This window comes from Heloderma suspectum, chromosome 12 (assembly GCF_057233095.1).
Source record: "Heloderma suspectum isolate Gila_16-S chromosome 12, 16-S_ref, whole genome shotgun sequence".
Classification (NCBI taxonomy): Eukaryota; Metazoa; Chordata; class Lepidosauria; order Squamata; family Helodermatidae; genus Heloderma; species Heloderma suspectum.
In genome coordinates, this window is record NC_139469.1 from 15,085,789 (window position 1) to 15,107,323 (window position 21,535).

Here is a 21,535-nt window from a genome sequence, read left to right on the forward strand (position 1 = left end):
AAGAAGGTGCAGAAATTTTTTTTAAGTCTTTCTATTAAAACCAGGCTTACCTTTCTGTCCTAAGATACATTTGAAAGTGGCACAGATACCAGTGGGAACTTACTTCATAGTACACGTTTTTTTAGTTACTGTATTTATGATAATTAGACTTCAAGCTGTTCTATAGGCTATAATCCTCAAGCAAGTATAAAGAACATTTTCTATGCAGAACTTGTTCCATTTGTTATACGCACACATAACTAATTTACTGACTCCTCATTCTAATGTTTTGGGAGACGATGGCTTGAGAATGAGTTTTGTGGTTCTCATCTACATTTCTCTTCAGTATGAAGCACCAACAAAGGGAGGGGCAGAAAACAAGTTCATGTTATGCCACAGCTCACCCTGGTTACAAACTGGGACACGATACCAGTAGTAAGCAATAGAATAGGCCCAAGAGGTCTGAGAAAGTCATTCAGCTTTTATGATCTCCAGCCTACAATGTAAACAACCAATGTCACCCGAAAGGTTACTTCATAGGTGGCCAGGTTGCTGCTCTGCACTGGTTACACGGCAGGCAGTGGGACTGGAAGCATATCTGGACAGGAGCAGAAAGGCTCATAGCCATTGCCAGTTTTGGGGAGCCCTTTGGCAAGACGCCCCTCTCCGCAAGTGGATCCAACTCCTCTCTGCTCTTGCCACTGCCCGATCACTTGTCTTCTCCTTCTGGATGTCATGTGCATCTCCACGAAGAGGGAGACATGAAGAGAAGCCTGTTCCTTTGCTCTCATCCCTGTTTATTTTCTCAGAAGAGGCAGGCAAAGAGGCAGCAACAAGAAGGAGAAACAAAAGGGTTCCAAGGGCTTGCAGGGGCAAGGGTCTTAGCTGGAACCTGATACTGCCAACCCCTGATGCTGGTCCTGCCAGTGGCTTAGACTACAGTCAAGCCTGCACTGTTTTCCCTAACTTTCCAGCATTGTACTGCTACTACCAGTGCCATCTGCTCCCCAGGGCATATGCCCTGGAGTGGTACCACCTAGCACTTTGGACCTGGCTTGTGGACCCCGGGTCCTTGAAGACCAACACATACACAAAACCTCCTATGCCACAATCTCCATTCCTTTAATGAAGCTGCTTTGTTTTATGACCAAGGCAACTTGCATCTTATAACTTGCTCACCTTGAGCAAGAAGCAGTTGGGGATCCAGTGGTCCATGGAGCTACAGGGGAAGGACAGTAGCTGAGGGAAAAAGATAAGCCCTGAACAGGCATAGCCTCAGGTTCTGTGTTGTGGTTGGGGCACAAATCTAAGACACTCACAGTGTGCCTCAACACAACTCTTGCATCCTCGTATCCAAACAACCCATGTCATAAAGTTCAGGGGTGGGCCACTTGGGGCCCTCCAGATGTTTTGGCCTACAACTTCCATGATCCCTCATCATTGGCTATGGTGGCTACAGCTGATGGGAGTTACAGGTCAAACCTTCTGGAGGGCCCCTGCCATGAAGAGTGGACGGCACCAGATTATTGGTCTAGCAGGAAATATTAATAGTAAGAACTATAATTCTTGTTTGATGGCTAAAAGGTAATACTGGACCGATTCATTAAAGAAAACCACCCAGGTTTAACTGAAGATAATAAATCTCAAGGGGGTGGAAGTAGAACAGGCTTCAATGTGCGTGTGCTTTTCTAAATTATTAGGTGAGGGAGCTGTCAGAGACAATTTAAAATATTTTACCAAATGATGAGTTACCATGCTTGGAAGGATTGCTAATGTATTGTTATATTACAGAGGAAAAGGAATTAAACAGTATTTCACACCACCTATTATATCACTACCCAAATAGTCACAGAACTGCAGGCTGTTCCTTGAACGTGCATCAGAGAACTGAAGGATGCAATGATAAAAAACACCTTCGTATCAAACTAAAAGAGAACGTCAACATAAGTTTTTACATGTTAAGTCACCATCGCCACCATCCTCTACATTTAGCTGTACACATTGGATGGCACCATATTATACCAGACTTGGTGAAGCGTGGAGCAAAAGTAAATGACAGAGGTGAGACAAGCCAAACTGCTCTTCACCTAGCTTCTGAAACTCTCAACCAACAGGCAATTAAACTTTTACTCCACTGTGGAGCAAATGTAAATCTCACAACTACAGGTACCAGAGAAACTGCACTCCATTTAGCTGTCTGGTCTTCATCCTGCAAGGCCGGCATCATCTTAGCAGCAGGCAGGAAGTGTGTTGAGCTACTGTTACTCAATGGAGCAAATGTACACATGAAAAACTGGGAAGGACAAGAAGCCATTCACAGTGCTTGCCGAAACGGCAGAGAAGATATAATTAACCTGTTACTCAATTACGGTGCAGATGTTAATTCTTTAACGCAGCAAGAGGAGTCTCCGCTTTTTCTGTTCCTCGAAAAAAGCATCAATCTAGGAAAAGCGGAAGTAGTGAAGAAACTGCTAAGCCTATCATATCCTTTGAAATTAACTAACTATGAGGGTCATCTACCCAAAGCACTTCGCCTTCCAAATTGTGAGCGACTGAAAGACAAGCTCATCCGAGTGTCTTTAGAGGTCTGGTCCTTGCAGGATATCTGCAAATTCAATGTCAGGAAAATATATGGAGGAAACATGAAATGCCAGCTAAAAGGAATAATTCCAACCCAACTGTGGAATTCCATATACATTCATCAAGAGTACTCATACGCTGCAAAAGCAAGTTTTTTTTGTGAATGTGCAACACATTTCAGAATACCATCAGATAGGAATAACAGAAATGAGGCACCATGATGCTAACAAATAAAGAAAGATTTGGCATTGTGTTCTGAAATAGTCCTAATTTTCTGGAGTATTATTTTAATATTGTTCACTTATAACACTTGGTTGGAGTATCTATAAGTATTACGGGAGGATGTGTCTAAATTTGGAGATGCATACAGGTATCTCCATGTACAATAGGGTTTCTTGATCATCATTATTATGATGATCATAGCAATTGCTCAAAGTGACTGAAACAGCTTCCAAAGCTTAGGGTGAAGGTAGGAGCTGCTACAGGAAGAGAAAATAAAGGACATGCATAAGGCAACTCATGTCAAAGCGTTCAACAGGCTAGGGCCACAGCTTAAGCAGAAAAAGAGGATATTGCATAGTTTTCCATCTCTAAACCAGATATTAATATATGTGGGTGTCCTTATTATGCATATTTTAATTTGCATTCATATTCTTAATTCATTATTTGACGATCTGTAGAATTTTGGAACAAACATCTTTTTTCAAGGAGAGATGTGCATCAAGCATAGGTTTATGGAGCCCCAGTTATGGTTTGAAAGGTGTACTTTACTTACTTTAATGTCCCGGTGCATGACTCCCATACTGTGGATATAATACACTCCTTCTAGTAGCTCTTGGAAGATTTTTAATGTCCAGTGACTGTCTACATGGTGATAAGGACCTTTAAAAAAATGTAATTTTCTCAATTTTTTGAATAAAGACAACATGAAACTTCCAGCTATGTTAACTACTGTATTCTAAAGCAATGTTAGTAAGAAAATACAAATGTTGCAGTATGGATTGCTCCTGTTCAGGGTTCCAGCCAGCTGTTGCCCCCTCCCCCAACTTTTCTGTTCCCTCCCTCAATAGTCAGTTTTCTGGAGCCTCTAAGTATGCCCAGTTCTCATTGGACTATTTTTGGGATCCCCCACCCAAGTTTATTTTCTAAAGAAGTTTTGTACTTCTCCATACCTTGGGTTCCCCTGAGCTTGCCGATATCTCCCTCTTCTGCATAGATGGTGCTGTTTGGCTACATAAGCATCTCTGCTTGGAGAATGAGTTCTTTCTTAGTAAATAGGATTTTCTCCATAGAAAAGTATATAGGTCAGTATTGTTCCTATCTACTACTTTGCAAGAGTATATAATAAGAATGTAATTCTTCAAACTACTTCTAAGTGGGGTGCCACACAACTTTAATGCTCTTTTTGTAAAAGATTTGCCTTTCCAGACGACAGACTATTACTACAGCTAAGCTGCCATGCTATAATGGATAAAAGGATTTAATCTACTTTGTTAAGTTAAAAAAAGGAGATTGTACAAGGTAGGTACGTAGGCAGTTGCCTTATACAGAGTTGGTCTGATGGACCATCAAGCTCAGTACTGTCTACACCAGGGGTGGGCAACCTGGTGTCTTCAAGATGTTTTGGACTACAACGCCCATAATCCCTGACCATTGACCATGTTGGCTGAGTCACATGGGAATTGTAGTCCAAAACATCTGGAAGCCATCAAGGTGCCTTGGTCTACACTCACTGGCAGCAGCTCTCTAGGGTTTCAAACAGGAGTCTTTACCTGGAGATGCCAGGGACCGAACTTGAAACCTTTTGTATACGAAGTATGTACCCTACTACTGAACTGCAATCCCTTTGTGCAGTGCAACATGAAAACTCTCTCCTTCCCTTCCTAACTAGACAAAGGAAAAGATGGGTATCCTTTAGTGATGGGCAGGGGCTCTGACTTGTTCATGGATTTGTGGATGCCTGGTTATCAGTTAGGAAGTAACATCTTGCAGCTTTGAAATGGTGGCTATGATTTAAAAGTGCCATAGGGCCCCACTGTGTACTTGGAGCACCAAACATCCTTTATAGTTAGAGAAATACTTCCTCTCCTCTCCCCCCATGAACTGAAGTCACCTATGCTAAAAAAACACACAACTGTTTAAAGCTTACTAGAAGCATCCTCTGCTCTCAAACATATTTTGTTTCTGCCAGTAATCCAGTCCCACAATGAGATTTCACACAGCTGCATCTGTATGTGAAGCATTAGATGATACTCCACCTGAAAAAAAAGTATCCATACAAGCTTTTTCAGTGTGCTATAAGGAGTGTGCATATGCATATATATCTACATTTTAGCACACGACATGCGTTTTAGCAAAACTCATGCACAACAACTTCTAACAATAATATGAAAAGGATTTTCATTTATTCATTTATCCATTTTTACTCTGTCTTCTTGTCCTCAAAAGGCAGGGTCAACTTGACCCAAGAGTTATCACATTTTAGGTGACAGAAGCCAAGGGTATATATTTTTATTCTTGCTTCCAAGTGTACCAAAGAACAGGTGTAAATATTTATTTATTACATTTCTATACCGCCCAATAGCCAAAGCTCTCTAGGCAGTTAACAAAAATTAAAACCATGAAGTGCAGCGTAAAAACAATACAAAATATAACTGCTTAAAAGTACACTATAAAAATACAACCATTTTTAGCTGTAACTATTTCTTGCCATTTTGGGGCCCTGGATGTTTGTTTATTATAATCATCACCAGTTTTATTAATATCTGATGTCTATTTTTTGCAGCGATTCAGAGATTTAAAATACAGTAACAGATTTAAAACAGCAAAGCTAAAGGACTAGGAAGCTAATTATAAAATCTGACGTGTGTCTTCAAGAAATAAACTACCTGGGACAAGTATGCAAACAGCATACAATAAACAAAAGAGAGGCACCCTGCCCAAAGAAAATACATTATAAATGATAGCATCCAAAGAGAAGATTTCTCAGAAGGGTATGCATGAGGCCCTCCAGATGTTTTGAACTACACCTTCCATCAGGCCCAGCCAGCATGGGCAATGGTTATGGTTGATGGGTACTGTAGTCCAAAACATCTAGAGGACACCAGCTTGGGGAATAATGCATTAAGAGAAGAGCGGGGGAAATAAGACATCAGTTTAAAGCTCCCTCATAATCAAATATTTACGTTGTTCCACTAACAATGTTTTTCATTGGTTAGCTGCAAGCAATTACACTTACAATTAAACCTATTCCCCCCCAAAAACGTATTCCAACAGTGCCATCCTATCTGTGTCTACTCAGAGGTAAGTCTCATTGAGTTCAAAGGGCCTTACTGCCCGGTACATGGGTATAGGATTCAAGACCCAGTCTAAATGCCCTCATTTGAAGTAGATCAATTAAGCTCAGTGGATTATACCTCCAAGTATACACCTTTACAGTGAAAGTGTAAGATGCAATCCTGCATACAAGTACAAAACATTTACATCCCACTGGATTTCATATTATTTGTATCAGCCTACGTTTCAGCTCATACCACTGACTCAAAATAACTGTCGACTCCTGAATAAGTTCAGCATCCCTCAAACCTCAAAGGTTTCACGCACACAAAAACTTCACACAAGGTTAACCATCTTTCCTGCTTGAATGAAACAACTCCAAGAGCAATCTTTAGAAAAACAGATGTATTTTGGATCTATTCTACTACATAATTTCCCTAAAGTTTCACATGTATCAGAGACTAATTAAATATATTTAAAATTAATTTGCACCTACCTCGCACCGCTCCTGCAGAGGCACCCCCTTCTGGGAGCATTCTTCATCACTGCAAAAATGGTTTGTTTTAATGTTGTGTCTATCCCGACTGCAATGAGGTACAACTGATGGATGATTTTCACTGTATCTTGATTCACTGGTTGTGTCATTCATGGAGCAACTCCCATGAGATTCAACAGATAGTGAACAGGCATTCATTTTATTTCCTTTGCAATCTCTGCCAGCAGAACCTTCAGGGGTGAGGTCAGCAAAGATAATGGAACTGCTGTCTTCCATATCTTGAACAGAGCACTGATCTCTGTGAGAAATGTAAGGGGGGACCCAAAGAACTGTGAGCAGAAGCGAAAATAGCTGCTATTTTCTGTGCTGTTCCTCAAATGCTGGTGCCAGAATGTGCACAAGAGTCCACATAGTGCTACACTAGGAGCATCTCTACACCAGCCTAAAATCCTGCATTTAAAATGGGGCTTTCCGCTTCCGTTTTAAATGCAGGATCAAATGGACTCCCTCTACATACACTTCCTTTTCCCCCTGCCCTTTCCCCCTCCTTCTCCCCCTTATCTGAATCTTCCATATGTTTCATTGATCTAGCTCCTCTTTTCATGGAGGGAACTAATTTGATACCTCATTATCTTTAATCTATTTAAAAATGGAATAAGGGTCATTTAGTGCAGGAGATGCCTTGGAGGTCATCTAACGGGCCCCGCCAACATCCATCAGTGAGCAATCTCAATAGCAGGATAAAAGCTCTGTGTGAAGAAGCCCTAGAGCTTGCGATCATGGCCTTTATTTCTGATGTTCAGGTGTGAGTGCCATTGCTTATGCAGCCAAAATGGCATCACCCTGGCACAAAGGGAGGTGTCAGAAGGCTTCTGGGAACCCCAAGGTGTGTAGAAGTACAAAAAAACCTAACGGCTGTAAAGCACTCCCCCAAACTGAAAGACAGTGTACATTTCTCCTCAAGAAGAAAGCAAATGGTCAAACCATGCTAGATATCTTGAGATTATGAAACCTCTTTTTCAATAGACTGCTTTTTCCACTGATTAGCGTTGCCCTTTCATATTGTCAGCTACCTGCTAGACTAAATGTTGTTAGAACCTTCGTCAGGTGGAAGACAGTCTGCAAAGTATTCTGCAATGAAATGGCTTGGAATTTCTATTTAAACCTTTCAAAAACAATGTAGCAAAAGTAAATATATTGGACCCCATCCAAACCAACTGAGTTGTGCTAGAGTCTCACTGAAATCCATGGGGCTTCAAGTAGTTGTGACTAACTTGTCCTGTTGATTTCAGTGGGACTTCTGCACAACTAAATGGTATCTGGATAGGGGTCACAAACTATACTATAATACATATTTGACTTCTGCCATCATTTTAGTTGTTGCTCTTGCTGAGGTCTGAAGAGAACTAACTGGGAAGGCACACTCCTCACCTCTCATAACAAGTACACGGTTATAACGTTCAACTTATGGAAGGGAGGAAGAGTAGCTGGTCTTTAGAAGGTGCCACAGTGAGGCCTGTAAAGGCACGTACTCATGTGGGACTTCAGACAGACCATGAAGTAGAAAACCTCTACTCCTCTGTCAATACATTTCAAAACAGCTGGTCATGGAAACATTTGCTAGCCATGGAGAATAAGGTGAAATAATATTATTCCTCAACGATTAAAGGAAAAGCAAAGGGAAAGATGTAAAAAATTATACTACTTGGTATAAGAAAACATCCCCACTATAAAATAAAACCAATACGGCCATATTTGGAGTTATTCTTTGAAAAAGATTGAAAGATCATTCTTGTTGAATACTAGAATACATACTCAGAATATCCTTGTCCAGAAGATATTTTGAGTGGAGGCAAATTCAAGTTTGTCTCATCTACAATTGAATGAAGAGAAATATTACATTTTATAAAGACAGACTGATATGGGTCATTGGATAATTGTAAAATTATACCTTACATTTTAAGTTATTCAACTTTATAATCATGCAGAGAATTTAAAACTCAGTAGTCAATAAGCACAAATTCTTCAGATGTTATATTCACTAAATATTAGGTAACTTATTTATTAAGGCAAGAATCCTCTTAAAGACACCCTTACACTCATTCTTTGCATCTTCAGAACATATACTGGGACTAACCGAACAGCACACAACTTTCTAAAAGTCAATACACCATTGAGTTATACAATAACAGTGTATTTATTGTTTTTATTTTAACCCCTTTCCTAATCATTTCTAACACCAGAGTTGCCTTTCTCAATGCCACAACAGCATCGGTGACATTTCCAGAAAGTTTTTTTACTATGACCTCAAAATCCTTTTCTCTGGACAGCCACCAGCAATTTTAGGGTATTAACTCCTACATAGCATGTTGGGAGCCATGAAGAGGACAAGTTCTACTCCCCTTTTCGGCATGCTGGTTGAACATGTTCCATCCAAGCAGTGTGGTATCCCACAATATTAGGGTGTTGCAGCCCAGCCAACACTTTAACTTCCCGTAATACCTACAAAAAGACCAAAGAGAAACCTCCTGTTCATATCATTAGATACACCAGTGCCTATTAGATTTTAGGTAGATGAGGAACACTTTGTCTGAAATAAAACTGAAGGTTCATTTCATTGTTACACCACCACCCCAGGTATATTTCTTGCAATCGGGTCATAGCTCAGTGGTAAAGCACATGCTTTACATGCAGAAAGTCCCAAGTTCAATCGGCATTGTCAGGCAAAAGGTGATGGCAAAGACCCTTGAAGAACTGATTCCAATCAGAGCAGACACTACTGGGCTAGATGGATAAATTGCCCAAACTGGTATAAGGTAGCTTCCCAAAGGTTTCCTTTTAAATTTAGAGCATGTGAGAGTAAGAAATACTTGCCCTCAGAGGAGTACATCCTCTGCACGCCCTTTCAGCCAAAAGCTGTCAAAACCTACATGGCCTCGTGTGACACCAGTCAACAGGCAAAGGACCCCATCAGCAAACCCACTGGTTTGCTCTTTCCCCTGCGTATGCCCTCAGGGCCCTGGAAATTGCTCCCCCTTGACTTTATCACCGACTTGCCACGATCACAAAGACCACCATTTTGGTGGTGGTGGACTTATTTTCTAAAATGGCCCATTTTATACCATGCTCTCGACTGCCCACGGCCAAAGAAACAGCAGAGCTGTTTTTAACCCACGTTTTCCGATTGCACGGCTGCCGAAGGGGCTAGTTTAGGATAGGGGAGCCTAATTCATGGCCCAATTCTGATGGGAGTTACTGACGCTGCTCAGTATAGAACTCAGACTTTCCTCTGCTCACCACTCCCAGACAGATGGGCAGACTGAACACACTAATGCCATGCTGGAGCAGTACTTACACTGCTATGTAGGTTACCAACAAGACAATCAGGTGTCCCTTTTGCCTCTGGCTGAATTTGCTTACAACAATGCATGTCATGCCAACCCTATTCTTTGCCAATTTTGCAAGACCTTTCCCCTCCTCGTTAAGTTCTGTCTCGGTGCCAGCCGCCCATGACTTTTTAGATGAACTGCGCTCTCTGTATCACCTTTAATGGGACAATATTGAGCAGGCGGAAGTAGCGTATAAAGCAGCTGCTAACCAGCATTGGCATCCCTGTGAAGCTAATCTGGCCAAGGAGTTCTTGTCCAGACTGCTGGCAACTTCTCAAACTTCCACTTTGGCTCCTCTATCAATATTTGTAGATGTGTGGATTAGCTGTTTCATTTCAGTTTGAGAGCTTCCTAGAATCTGCATTTGTAAAGAAGCTAGTCGCTAACTAATAAACTAGTGAGCCTGAAGCCTTGTTTCCTGGAGTGTGTTGATTGCAAAAGGGGGGGACGAAGGAACGTGACAAAAGATAACACAACCCAATCACAACCCATCAAAAAAGATCACTTTGGAACTGTGGGTTTTTTGAAAGACAATAATTTTTAAATGGTGGTGAGGGAGAAATGTATGAACATAGATTCTACATCAACCATGCATATTACTATACAAGCAAGAAATGAATACAGAAATATACAGAAATTGTTGTAAGCTGCCTTGAGAGGCCTTCTGCCCTGGAAGGCCGCCAAGAAATATTTTAAATAAATAAATAAATATCGGAATATATAACAAAACATCAAGGTTTCTAATCATTATCATGACAGAGTCCCTTTCCTTTAACATCAAAGATCGTATCAGAAAACCACTACAATGAGTCATGAATCTCCACAGGGCAAACAACACACCTGAACAGATGTAAAATAAATGCATACCTTCATACAATCTCTTTTGGTAGCCTTCTTAATAAGAATTTTTTTAATTGCGTAGAACTGACCATCTAGCTTGTTTCTGACCTGAAAGTAAATTGTCAACGTGTCAGTTAGGTATAGCAGAAATGTAGATCGGGGATGACCAAATGACAACCCCATACAGCATCCATCCTGCAACAAAACTGTATATACCACTGTATTGCACAGTAATACCCTGAGCACAAATGTGAGCTATCCAGCTCAGAAAAGAGAGAAGAATAACACAAGGGTGGAAGAGAAAGTAAGGCCAGCTTCAGTAAGAGCACAGGTCCCTTGGCTTTGTCTTCTGCCTTTACATCATCCACTCTGAGCCCCGAATATTATCATAGCTGGGGACTGATTCAGTTCCTGAGCACATGGCACATCTCCTCATGTCAGCCCTCCCACAAGCAAGTTTAGGTCATCCCTGTTTTAGCATCAGTATTTCTCAAGTCATTTACCCAACAGTTTGTTTCCTGTAGAATTAATCCATATTCTTTCCCTAAACTCTCCCCAATAGTTGGTACAGCCAGTATAAGGAGGTAAAAACACACCATTACATGTATCAACAGCACATCAATATAACAAAAGGGAGAGTTATACGATGTTTGTTTGCCATCTATTGTCCAAAGCCCCCTGGGTGGTTCACAAAACAGAGAAGCTAACATTACATGTGGCCCAGCTAATCAGAAAAGTTGTGGGAACAGGGAGGTCATGCATATAGTTCTTTACTTTAAATAATCATGGGCAGTAGCCATGACAAGCACTGTTGTGTTTTGTTCAAAACCTACTTTCTAGAGCAAGGATGTACAACCCTTTTTGCCCTGAGGGCCGCATTGGGTGTCTGCTGGGGTGACCGGGGGGGGGGGGGATGTACATACATGCACACACGCACACGCATAGGGGCTGCTGGGGGAGGGAGACTACAGCCTCCTCCCTGTCCCAGCCAGTCTGACCCGATCACTGCTTTACCGCTGCTATTAGCAGCAGTTAAAGCAATGATGCTGGCTACTTTAAGGTCACTGGGGGAGAGAGGAAACTCCACCCAAGCCCCGCTGACCTGATCACTGATTTACTGCCACTATTAGCAGTGAAGCAGTGATTCCGTCAGCCAACCACACTGCCAACCTGTTGCTACAGTAATTTCTAGCCTAGCTAGTTATCCACACTCTGGTAACCTCTCATTTGGATTACTGTAATGCATTATATGTGGGGCTGCCTTTGAAAACGGTCCAGAAACTTCAGCTGTTCCAAAATAGTGCAGTGAGATTGTTAAAGGGGACTTGGCTGATAAGATCATATTACACCAGTGCTTTATTATCTGTACTGGCTGGCAGTCCATTTCCGGGCCCAACTCACAGTGCTGGTATTAACCCACAAGCCCTAAACGGCTTCGGGCCAGGTTACCTGAAGGATTGTCTCCTTCCGTATATACCTGCCCAGACCCTAGGGTCATCCTCAGAGGACCTTCTCCAGATGTCACCACCAAATGAGATGAGAAGAGTGGCAAATAAGGAGAGGGCCTTTTGGGTGGTGGCACCCCGACTGCAGAATGCCCTCCCCAGAGAGGCTTGCCTGGCACCTACAGTGTGGTCTTTTTGGCACCAGGTGAAGACCTGTTTATTTTCCCAGGTTTCTTAGCTCTTCAGTTTGAAAAATTGTGTTAGTGCATTTTTAGATCTTTGCACTGCTTTTATCGTGGTTTACTACTTTGGTTTCATTCTGTTTTAAGCTTACTCTTTTTATATTGTGTTTTACTATGTTACTGTATTTTACAGTTTTAAGTATTGTCTTGTAAACCACCCAGAGAGCTTCAGCTAATGGGAAATATAGAAATATAGTAGTAGTAGTAGTAGTAGTAGTAATTGGACAACAGAGGCTGAGGGTCCACCTACAACTCATGCCTTTGTACCCCTTTTCTAGAGAATCTGTTCAATCTGTTATTTTAAAAGCATAAATTATTAGGTACCTTGCACCACAAACCTATATACAGTCAGGGCCAGAAAGACTGGAACAAGGATAACTGTTTTGGCAGTTGGCCTCTGTACACCACCACACTGAAGTTGAAAGGAAACACACCCAGATGGGAGCGAAGTCAGGACTTCCAGCTGTAATTCAAGGGGTTGGACAAAAGTGGGGCACCAACCACTCAGGAAGTACAGCCAGTGGCATACCCCCCCCCCCATCATTGGTGGCTCATAAGTAATGGAACAAACCAACATCATTTCAAACTTAAGGATTGCTTTTAATACCTGGATGAAAATCCTTTGCAGTCAGTGACTGCCTGAAGTCTGGAACCCATGGACATGACCAAATGCTGAGTGTCCTCCCTCGAGATGCTTTGCCAGGCCTTTACTGCAGCTTCCTTCAGCTGCTGCTTGTTTGTGGGTCTTTCTGCCTTCAGTCTTGTCTTCAGTAAGTGAAAAGCATGCTCTACTGGGTGGAGATCAGGTGACTGACATGGCCATTGAAGAACATCCCACTTCTTTGCCTTGAGAAACTCTGGGGTAGCTTTTGCTGTATGTTTTGGGTCATTATCCATCTGCAATATGAAGCGGCGTCCTATCAGTTTGGCAGTATTTGGCTGAATCTGAGCAGAAAATATAGCCCTATACACTTCAGAATTTATCCTGCTGCTTTTATCAGCAGTCAGGTCATCAATAAACTAGAGATGTCAGAGAATTCCGCCACAGATCTCGGTGAGGCTGAATGCCAGTGCATTCAGGCCCCCGAACTCCGTGGCAGAATGGCCTGCCCCCCCCCCCCCCCCGTGGATCCCCCCCGGGACGAGACTTACCTGGGGCGGATGTTCCAGACAGCGGCGGCTCCAGCGGCGGCTTCGGCTGGTCTTCCAACCGGCCGCCGCCGCCATTTGCAGTCTGGTTGGTTCCCCCCGCCCCCCATTCGTGATAGGCTATGTAATGACTTATGTAGCCTATCATGTCTGGGTTAAAAAAACAAACAAACACGTACGCAAATGGCGGCGGCTATGGCCACCGCCATTTGCGTTCCTTATTTTTGGCCGTCTTAGTCTACGTAAATATTTACGTAGACTAAGATGGCGAAAATAAGGGGGAACGCAAACAGCGTAGTGGACGCTATTTGCGTTCCCCGCTTATTTTCGCCGTCTTAGTCTATGTAAATATTTACATAGAATAAGACGGTGAAAATAAAGGGGAACGCAAATAGCATCCGCTACACTATTTGCGTTCCCCTTTCTTGCCTTCGTCTTAGTCTACGTAAATATTTACGTAGACTATGATGGCCCAAAATAAGGAACGCAAATGGCGGTGGCCGTAGCCGCCGCTATTTGCGTATGCGTTTTGTTTTTTTTACCTAGACGTGATAGGCTACATAAGTCTTTACGTAGCCTATCACGGCTGAATTCAGGGACACAAATGGTGGCAGCTACGGCCACCACCATTTGCATCCCTGCTAGCCAGCGGCCAGATGTCCGGCTGCTGGTGGAGCCGGCCGGCCAGGATTCCGGGGGGAGGCACAGAGTGCCTCCCCCCCCCCCCAGCGGAACCCGGCGGAGCCAGGTAAGCGGGGTTTCGTACACCCCTACAATAAACACCAGTGACCCGGTTCCGTTGGCAGCCATACATGCCCATGCCATAACACTGCCTCCACCATGTTTGACAGATGATGTGGTATGCTTTGGATCATGAGCTGTTCCTTTCCTTCTCCATACTTTTCTCTTCCCATCATTCTGGTACAAGTTAATCTTGGTTTCATCAGTCCAAAGAATCTTATTGCAGAACTGGGCAGGCTTTTTTAGGTGTTTGCTGGCAAAGGCTAATCTGGCCTTTCAGTTCTTGAGTGTTACCAGTGGTTTGAACCTTGTTGTGAAGCCTCTGTATTTACATTCATGAAGCTGTCTCTTGACTATAGATGTTGACAATGACATGCCTACCTCCACAAGAGTGTTCTTGACCTGGCTGGATGTTGTGAAAGGGTTCCTCTTCACCATGTGTAGAATTCTGCGGTCATCCACTTTAGTTGTCTTCCGTGGTCTTCCAGGCCTTTTGCTGTTGCTGAGCTTGCCAGTCAGTTCCTTCTTTTTCAAGATGCTCCAAACTGTTGTATTGGCCACTCCCACTGTTTTTGCTATTTCTCTGATGGGTTTATTTTGTTTCCTCAGCCTAATGAAGGCCTCCTTTACTCGCATGGACACCTCTTTGAACCTCATGTTGGGAGTTCCAGTGAACAGCTACCAAATGCAAATCTAACACTCAGAACCACCTCCAGGCCTTTTATCTGCTTGATTGGTCATGGGGTACCCAGGAAACAGGCCACACCTGGCCATGCAGCTGCTTGTCAGCCATTTGTTCCATTACTTATGAGCCACCAACGATGGGTGTGTGTGTATGCCACTGGCTGTACTTCCTGAATGGTTGGTGCCCCACTTTTGTCAAACCCCTTGAATTACAGCTGAAAGTCCTGACTTCACTCCCATCTGGATGTGTTTCCTTTCAACTTCAATGTGGTGGTGTACAGAGGCCAATTGCCAAAACAGTTATCCTTGTTCCAATATTTCTGGCCCTGACTGTACATCTACATAGGAATATGTCCCACTGAGTTTAATGAGGCTTACTCTCAGGTAATTGGGATTTGCAACCTTACTTTCCATTCCAATATAAACAATTATTACAAAACTGCTGATATAGATTAAAAATACCTTGTATACTGTTCCGTACCCTCCTTTTCCTAGCCTTGACACCTCATCAAATTCATTAATGTAGCGAGATGTCTGAGCTTCAAAGAGAATTTCATTTTCCCTAGTTTTTTAAAAAAACCAAAACAAGTATGTTAGCCATTGTAACAACAAAATGTGCAATGTTAGTAAATGCACCACAAATGAAAAAGAATTAGAATCACCAAATGTATGCTTAGGAAATCATTTTGAATGCTCAACTAGTTAGAAAGTGGCTAGAGTAGACTTCCCAAACTGCCACCCTCCAGATATGTTGGACTACAACTCCCATCATGCCCAGCTAGAATGGCTATGCTAGCTGGAGATGAAAGGGGTTATAGTCCAACACATCTGGAGGGCACAAGATTGGGGAAGGCTGGATTAGCGTTAAAGCACTTCCTCTCCCCTCCCAAGCTTTTGATCACACCCTCCGAGACTACTTTTCATTAAGAAAAACTGTCAGGAAAGCAATTTCATGTCACATGTAGACTGGGTCAAGAACAATCCAGGAGGTACTACAGAGTGATGCAACACAGAAAGCAGTAGAGTGTATTAAGTCAAGGTCCTTTCTCCACCTAGCCAAATTTTGTAAGGTTGTAGGAACACATACATTTATTCAAAATTAGAAGTACAGAAACAGGTCCTACTTTTTTAATATGTTTACACCATTCTAATTGTACCAGCACTGAAGAGTTATAGACATAGTGACAAAGTTTTGCTACACCCCATAAGCATCTTTTAATGCAAGATAAAAATGGATTTGTCAGACACAGCAACTCTACCACTAATCACTGTATAGAGAGATTAGTAAAGCCTCAGGTGTCTACATGTGGACAGCGCGGGCTGAAAACCAAGAGGTTCTGTAAGATTGGTCAGGGGCTTTGCCCAGAGTAGGGATCCCCTACTTTTCTAAAAAAAATACCAGCATCAAGTGAGAACATGCCAGAATCAAACCTTGTTTTCAGATACTAGCTTGTTCTCAAACCAAACAACCATCACAGTTTTAAACAAACCCCAGTTCCCTGGCATCATGGGAAACCATGCATAGTTTAAAATTGAAAGCAGAAGCTTTCAATCTCCTCTTCTGATTCCCAAGGCTTGCAGTGGCTCATTAGGTGGGTTTAAAATAGCTTTTAGCTAATCTAATACCAATCAGCATTTCATATTTGTAATACAGAGACCTCTGGCAACAATGCTAAATGCATTTACTGGGGATTAATCCCCACTGAGCTGAATGGAACCTACTTCTGAGTAAACATGCTAACCAAAACATGCATTGCCCAACATGCAACTGGTTTAAACATTGGTTGTAGGGCTTTGAACACTTACCTCTTTGTGTAAGAATCACCATTACCCAACTCCTACAAAAAACAATGAAAGAAACAAAACGCCATTTTATGACTCATGACCCAATCATGGATCCAGTGTCCAAATATGGTAACTAGTACATGTTCAAAAAGCAGCTAGTTCGTCCTTCATTTTCTAAAACTGAAATGAAATCCAAAGCAAATGCTGCTGAACATTGCTATTTTCCTTGTATTTATAGAGTACTTCCTAATTAGAGTACTTCACATACACTGACCTGGTTTGCCCGACATGACAGCCCACCATGGCTTAATTGACCTGCAGGGGCTGTTGCATTGTGCCAGGTGCCCACAGGCAACATTTTTGCAATACGCCTGTGGGCACCCAGCTTGTCATGGCTTGTCGTGTCATGTGAACCCAGGTGGCAGGGGTTGTTTGAGGATTAGACATCCCTCAAATAACCTATGGCTTGTTTTAGGGTTATTTGAGGGTTGCCTAACCCTCCACCAACCCCTGCTGCCTGGGTTTACACAACACAAAAAGCCATGGCAAACCAGGTGCCCAGCACAATGCAACAGACAGCCCCTACAGGTAAATTAAGCCATGGTGGGCTGTCATGACATGCAAATAGTCCCATCAGTTTGGATCCAGCAGATCCCTAGTGTGTGCAGAAGATATTTCTGCTGATTGGGGCAGGGGGGGCGGGGGGACCTCTAGTGTATCTCCATTGTCCTCCAATTCCGTCTCCTCATAGCTGTAGACCAGCAGGCTGCATCAAACAGTGTTCCAGAAGGTCCCCAACCCTTTTATGCTAGTGTCGGGAAGTAGAGAGAAAGGGTGAGAATAACTAAGCCTACCTCTTTGAGTATTTGTTTGTTAGCTGCTTTCATTAATGCAGCGATGGCCCGATTATGCTGCAGTCTCAGGCTACTGAATTCTTCACAGACAGCAAAATCAGAAAGCAAGTGCATTTGAGTAAACATCTTACACAGTACTGTAAGAAAGAGGGAGTGGGAGGAAAAAATATTTTAAAAGAAACAGATGATTTTTAAATAACATTAAGACTATTAAAAACTGCATTTCATGACCCATTTCTGCTAAAACTGTATTTTATTTTATTTTTAGGCCACCTTTTAAGGGTAAAGCCCAAATCAAGGTGGCTTCCAGAATAACAGGCAAAAAACAGACATCAGATATTAATAAAACCACTTATGATTATAATAAACAAACATCCAGGGCCCCAAAATGGCAAGAAATGGTTGCACCTAAAAAATAACAGTTCAACAAAATACATCTCAAGAAACAGCCAAAGAAGACAGTTTGTACTAACTGATGCTACGTAACAGACAATTCCCACTGTATTATGAAATAGTTTGAAACAGTACACACAAGTACTCCATTCAATTTGTAAAACTTACTGAACTGGAATATTTACATATAAGGATAACATTCAGCACTAAAATGCACTTTTAAAACCCTCCGGCACTCAAAAGGTTCCCCAAAACTACCCAAACTCAGAAGACTTTTTTAATGCTCAGACTTGGACTGCGGTGTGTTTCAGAATTCCTCTCTGGGCATTCCTTCTGTTCATATCTGATCATGGATGGAATTGCTAAGAGGGTGATAATTCAGGGAATGCCTCCTGTATGAGTGGTGTGGCTCACACAAACTGAGACCTATCAGTCAGGGCCTGTGAAGGTCTCCATCTTGGAAGTCAAATTGGCCTCTATAAGAGGGATGAAGAACATACGGCCCTAATGTTCTTGGATTGCAACTCCCATCAATTTTAGCCAGCATAGCCAGTAGTGAAGGATGATGAGAGTTACAGTCCAGCAACATCTGGAAGCCCACACATTCTTGTCCTATAAGATGCAAGGCCTTCTGTATTTCTCCAGTACTTTGGAATGCCCTTCCTTGGGAGAGTCATATAGTTATTTTTGTTTTGAAGCCAAGTCAAATATTCTTTTGGTTTTGTCATTCTGCTTTCTTGGTAGCACTGTTATATTCTGCTGTTTACATTTTTGTACGTTTTGTTTTTAGCTGGTATATATTGTCCTTTCAGTTTGTATGGATGAGTTTTAAAAATACATCCAGTTGAAGAGCAGCAACAGAACTCTGAAGTGGTTGAGGGTTCTTGAGCAGTTAAAGTGAATTATTCAGCCTGTTTCTTGCTGAAATAGCTTTCTCCCTGCATAAAGCTTCCACATAACTTAATTCCCTTAAAAATGTGTATTCAGGATATGCATAAAGATAGATTGTAGTTAAAAGAAGTTGTTAAATGTTAAGGCTATTACTACTGTTATGGTTAAGGGTCAAACAGCACCACTAGCAATTATGAAGAACAGCATGGTGGTGTGGGCAGGGACATCCAGTCATCTGTAAACTACTCTTCTACTTGCTGGAGTCTATCATAGGGTATCAAGAGTTGCCATCGGCAATTAGCACAGAGTGGTACCAGACTGGGTCAGAATATCTCACATACTGGTATTTTTGCTTTACCTGTGCTGCCAAGATACAACTGTTGGTGTGTTCTTGGTTTGGCATATGTTAATATAAAAATTATTATTTTAAGATGGCTGATTTTTACACCTTGGAGAAATGGCTTTTTTCCTTGTATCCTCAGCATCTATAATTAAGAGAATATATCTTATTAAAAATTCCTTTGAGTGGAAAGAAATTGAACAGCTGAAAATAGCATCCACGAGTTTCTACGAAATAAGAGCAAAAATAAAGGAAATTTAATGACTGAAATTTAAGAGCTCATATTACGCCAGTACTTTTCCAGCTGCACTGGCTGCCAGTCCATTTCCGGGCCCGATTCAAAGTGCTGGTGTTAACATTCAAAGCCCTTAACGGCTTGGGGCCAGGTTACCTGAAGGATCACCTTCTCCCATATGTGCCTGTCCGGACCTTAAGATCATCATCAGCGGCCCTTCTCCGTGAGCCCCTGCCAAAGGAAGTGAGGCGGGTGGCTACTAGGAGGAGGGCTTTTTCTGTTGTGGCACCCCGGCTCTGGAATGAGCTCCCTAGTGAGGTTCACCTGGCGCCTACATTGTACTCCTTTCGGCACCAGGTGAAGACCTTTTTATTTTCCCAGGCATTTTAGCTTTCTAAATTTTTATCTTTGCTGTTTTAAATCTGTATTTTAAACTCCTGTACTGCTGCTAGGTTTTATTGTGGTTGTACTGTTATGTTGTGGTTTTAATGTTCTATATATTTTAAATTGTTTTATTGTGTGTTGTTTGGTTTTAATTTTTGTGAACCGCCCAGAGAGCTTCGGCTATTGGGCGGTATAGAAATGAAATAAATAAATAAATAAATGACGTAGCTAAATTCAGTCAAATTGAGGTCCACCATGCTTCCATGGATATGTATGGTGAGCCTTAAAGCTCGATTCTAAGTATATTTAGTTGGAAGTAAGTCCCTCCGTGTTCAATGGGGTTTACTCTCATGAAAGTGTACACAGGAGTGCAACATTAAATGTGTTTCCATTTTATCACCTACTTATTATATTCCATAACTATATAAAAATTCAGATAACAGTGCCATTCTTCAGCTTTATCATTATATATATATATATATATATATATATATATATATATATATATATAAATAAATGCGTGAGTTGCATTTTGGCCTAAATAAGGCCCCCAAGGCGACTAAGGGGCACAATCCTATGCATGTTTAGACAGAAATAAGTCCAACTCCCAGCATTCCCTAGCCAGCATGGGGAATGCTGGGAGTTGTAGGACTTATTTCTGTCTAAACATGCATAGGATTGCACCGATACAGTTAAAACTCTTTAACTGTACTCTTTATACTCTTTGGGAACTGACATGCGTTACCCTATCAAGTAAGATCAATTCAAGCTCTTACTAACATTGAAACAAACGTCTTGAACGTGCAGGATCTTGCGCATACACATGGCAAAGATGTTGCAGCAGAGAAACAAGCAGGAGCTGGTGGGCAAAAGAAGATGTGATGCTCTTTAGCTTTTGAGAACCATTTGGGCCTCGAAGCTCTGCAGGCCAATCAGAATCTGAAAAGGAATGGACAAAAATTAAAGTTGAAAAGCAGATTCACTAACTATTTTCTTGAACAGATGAAAACCTCCTGGAATTAAACAACAATTACCCCGTTATTTATCTAAACTGTCTGTCCTACAGAATACCAGTGCTGGAATGCTGTTCTACTATATCTGGTTCCCAGATATAGTTAAAACAGCATACAAGATACTGGTTGACAGAAGAAACGCTTGATTGTGCCTCTATGTCAAAAATTCCCTGCATGTGGAAGGAAAACATGTAAATGAGAATGGTTCCAGTCTAGCCTACTCCCTGATGTGCTAGTTCTCCTTCAGCAGTGGATGTCTGACACAAGAGAGCATTCAAATAAGCCATTCCCCTCCTGTATTATGAAGTGATACAGCACTAAGAGAAGTGTACCATGTATTTTTTAAAAGATGTATCAGAGCTTACTGTGCTCAGCCTACTTGCTACTACTAGTGAACATTAGTAGTTGTTTATTTCTAGGATTTATTTAGAGACATACAATAAAAAAACAAATAAAATAAAAAATCCGTATAAATCAAATCAAAAACAGCCTAACAAAACGATTAAAAGTAATCGATTAAAAGCAGCAGAAGCTAAATCAGGTATTATAAGACCTAAACCCATCAGAGATAAAACTACTTAAAAACACAGCAAAGTAGCAGAAATATACAGAGGATGAAAAGGCCAGAGAGAATAAAAAGTCATTTGCCTGGTGCTGAAAAGTGAAACAAGTGGCATGAGGTGAACCTCTCTGGGGAGGGTATTGCATAACCGGGGGGGGGGGCTACTACCAAAAAAAAAAATTATTTTATTAATCACCCATCTGGCCGGTCACCCAGCCACTCCAGGTGATGTACAACAATAAAAACAGTTCATAAAT

At 41.8% G+C, this 21,535-nt stretch overlaps 2 protein-coding genes across 3 annotated transcripts in view; one reads left to right on the plus strand and one right to left on the minus strand.

Moving 5' to 3' along the window:
- The window catches only part of EIF2AK1 (eukaryotic translation initiation factor 2 alpha kinase 1), a 33,000-nt gene that overhangs the window by 5,886 nt on the left and 5,579 nt on the right, over positions 1–21,535 (minus strand). The window contains exons 2-11 of one of the 2 annotated variants that reach the window (XM_084818440.1): positions 20,484–20,642; positions 17,461–17,597; positions 16,628–16,659; positions 15,284–15,383; positions 10,588–10,668; positions 8,734–8,833; positions 8,147–8,204; positions 6,332–6,380; positions 4,709–4,817; positions 3,335–3,441 (exon numbers count right to left, since the gene is read on the minus strand). In XM_084818440.1, the coding sequence (XP_084674566.1) occupies positions 3,335–3,441; positions 4,709–4,817; positions 6,332–6,380; positions 8,147–8,204; positions 8,734–8,833; positions 10,588–10,668; positions 15,284–15,383; positions 16,628–16,659; positions 17,461–17,597; positions 20,484–20,642 (932 nt within the window). Of the gene's footprint in view, positions 1–3,334; positions 3,442–4,708; positions 4,818–6,331; positions 6,630–8,146; positions 8,205–8,733; positions 8,834–10,587; positions 10,669–15,283; positions 15,384–16,627; positions 16,660–17,460; positions 17,598–20,483; positions 20,643–21,535 lie in introns of both variants that reach the window. The other variant, XM_084818439.1, reaches the window with a different exon arrangement.
- ANKRD61 (ankyrin repeat domain 61) lies at positions 1,673–2,857 on the plus strand. Its single transcript, XM_084818441.1, has one exon. It carries the CDS (start codon positions 1,752–1,754, stop codon positions 2,778–2,780), a length of 1,029 nt encoding a protein of 342 aa, XP_084674567.1. The 5' UTR covers positions 1,673–1,751; the 3' UTR covers positions 2,781–2,857.

Excerpts from the sequence above, each read along its gene's own strand:
- ANKRD61 (XM_084818441.1), top strand. The coding sequence starts at position 1,752 with ATGTATTGTTATATTACAGAGGAAAAGGAATTAAACAGTATTTCACAC.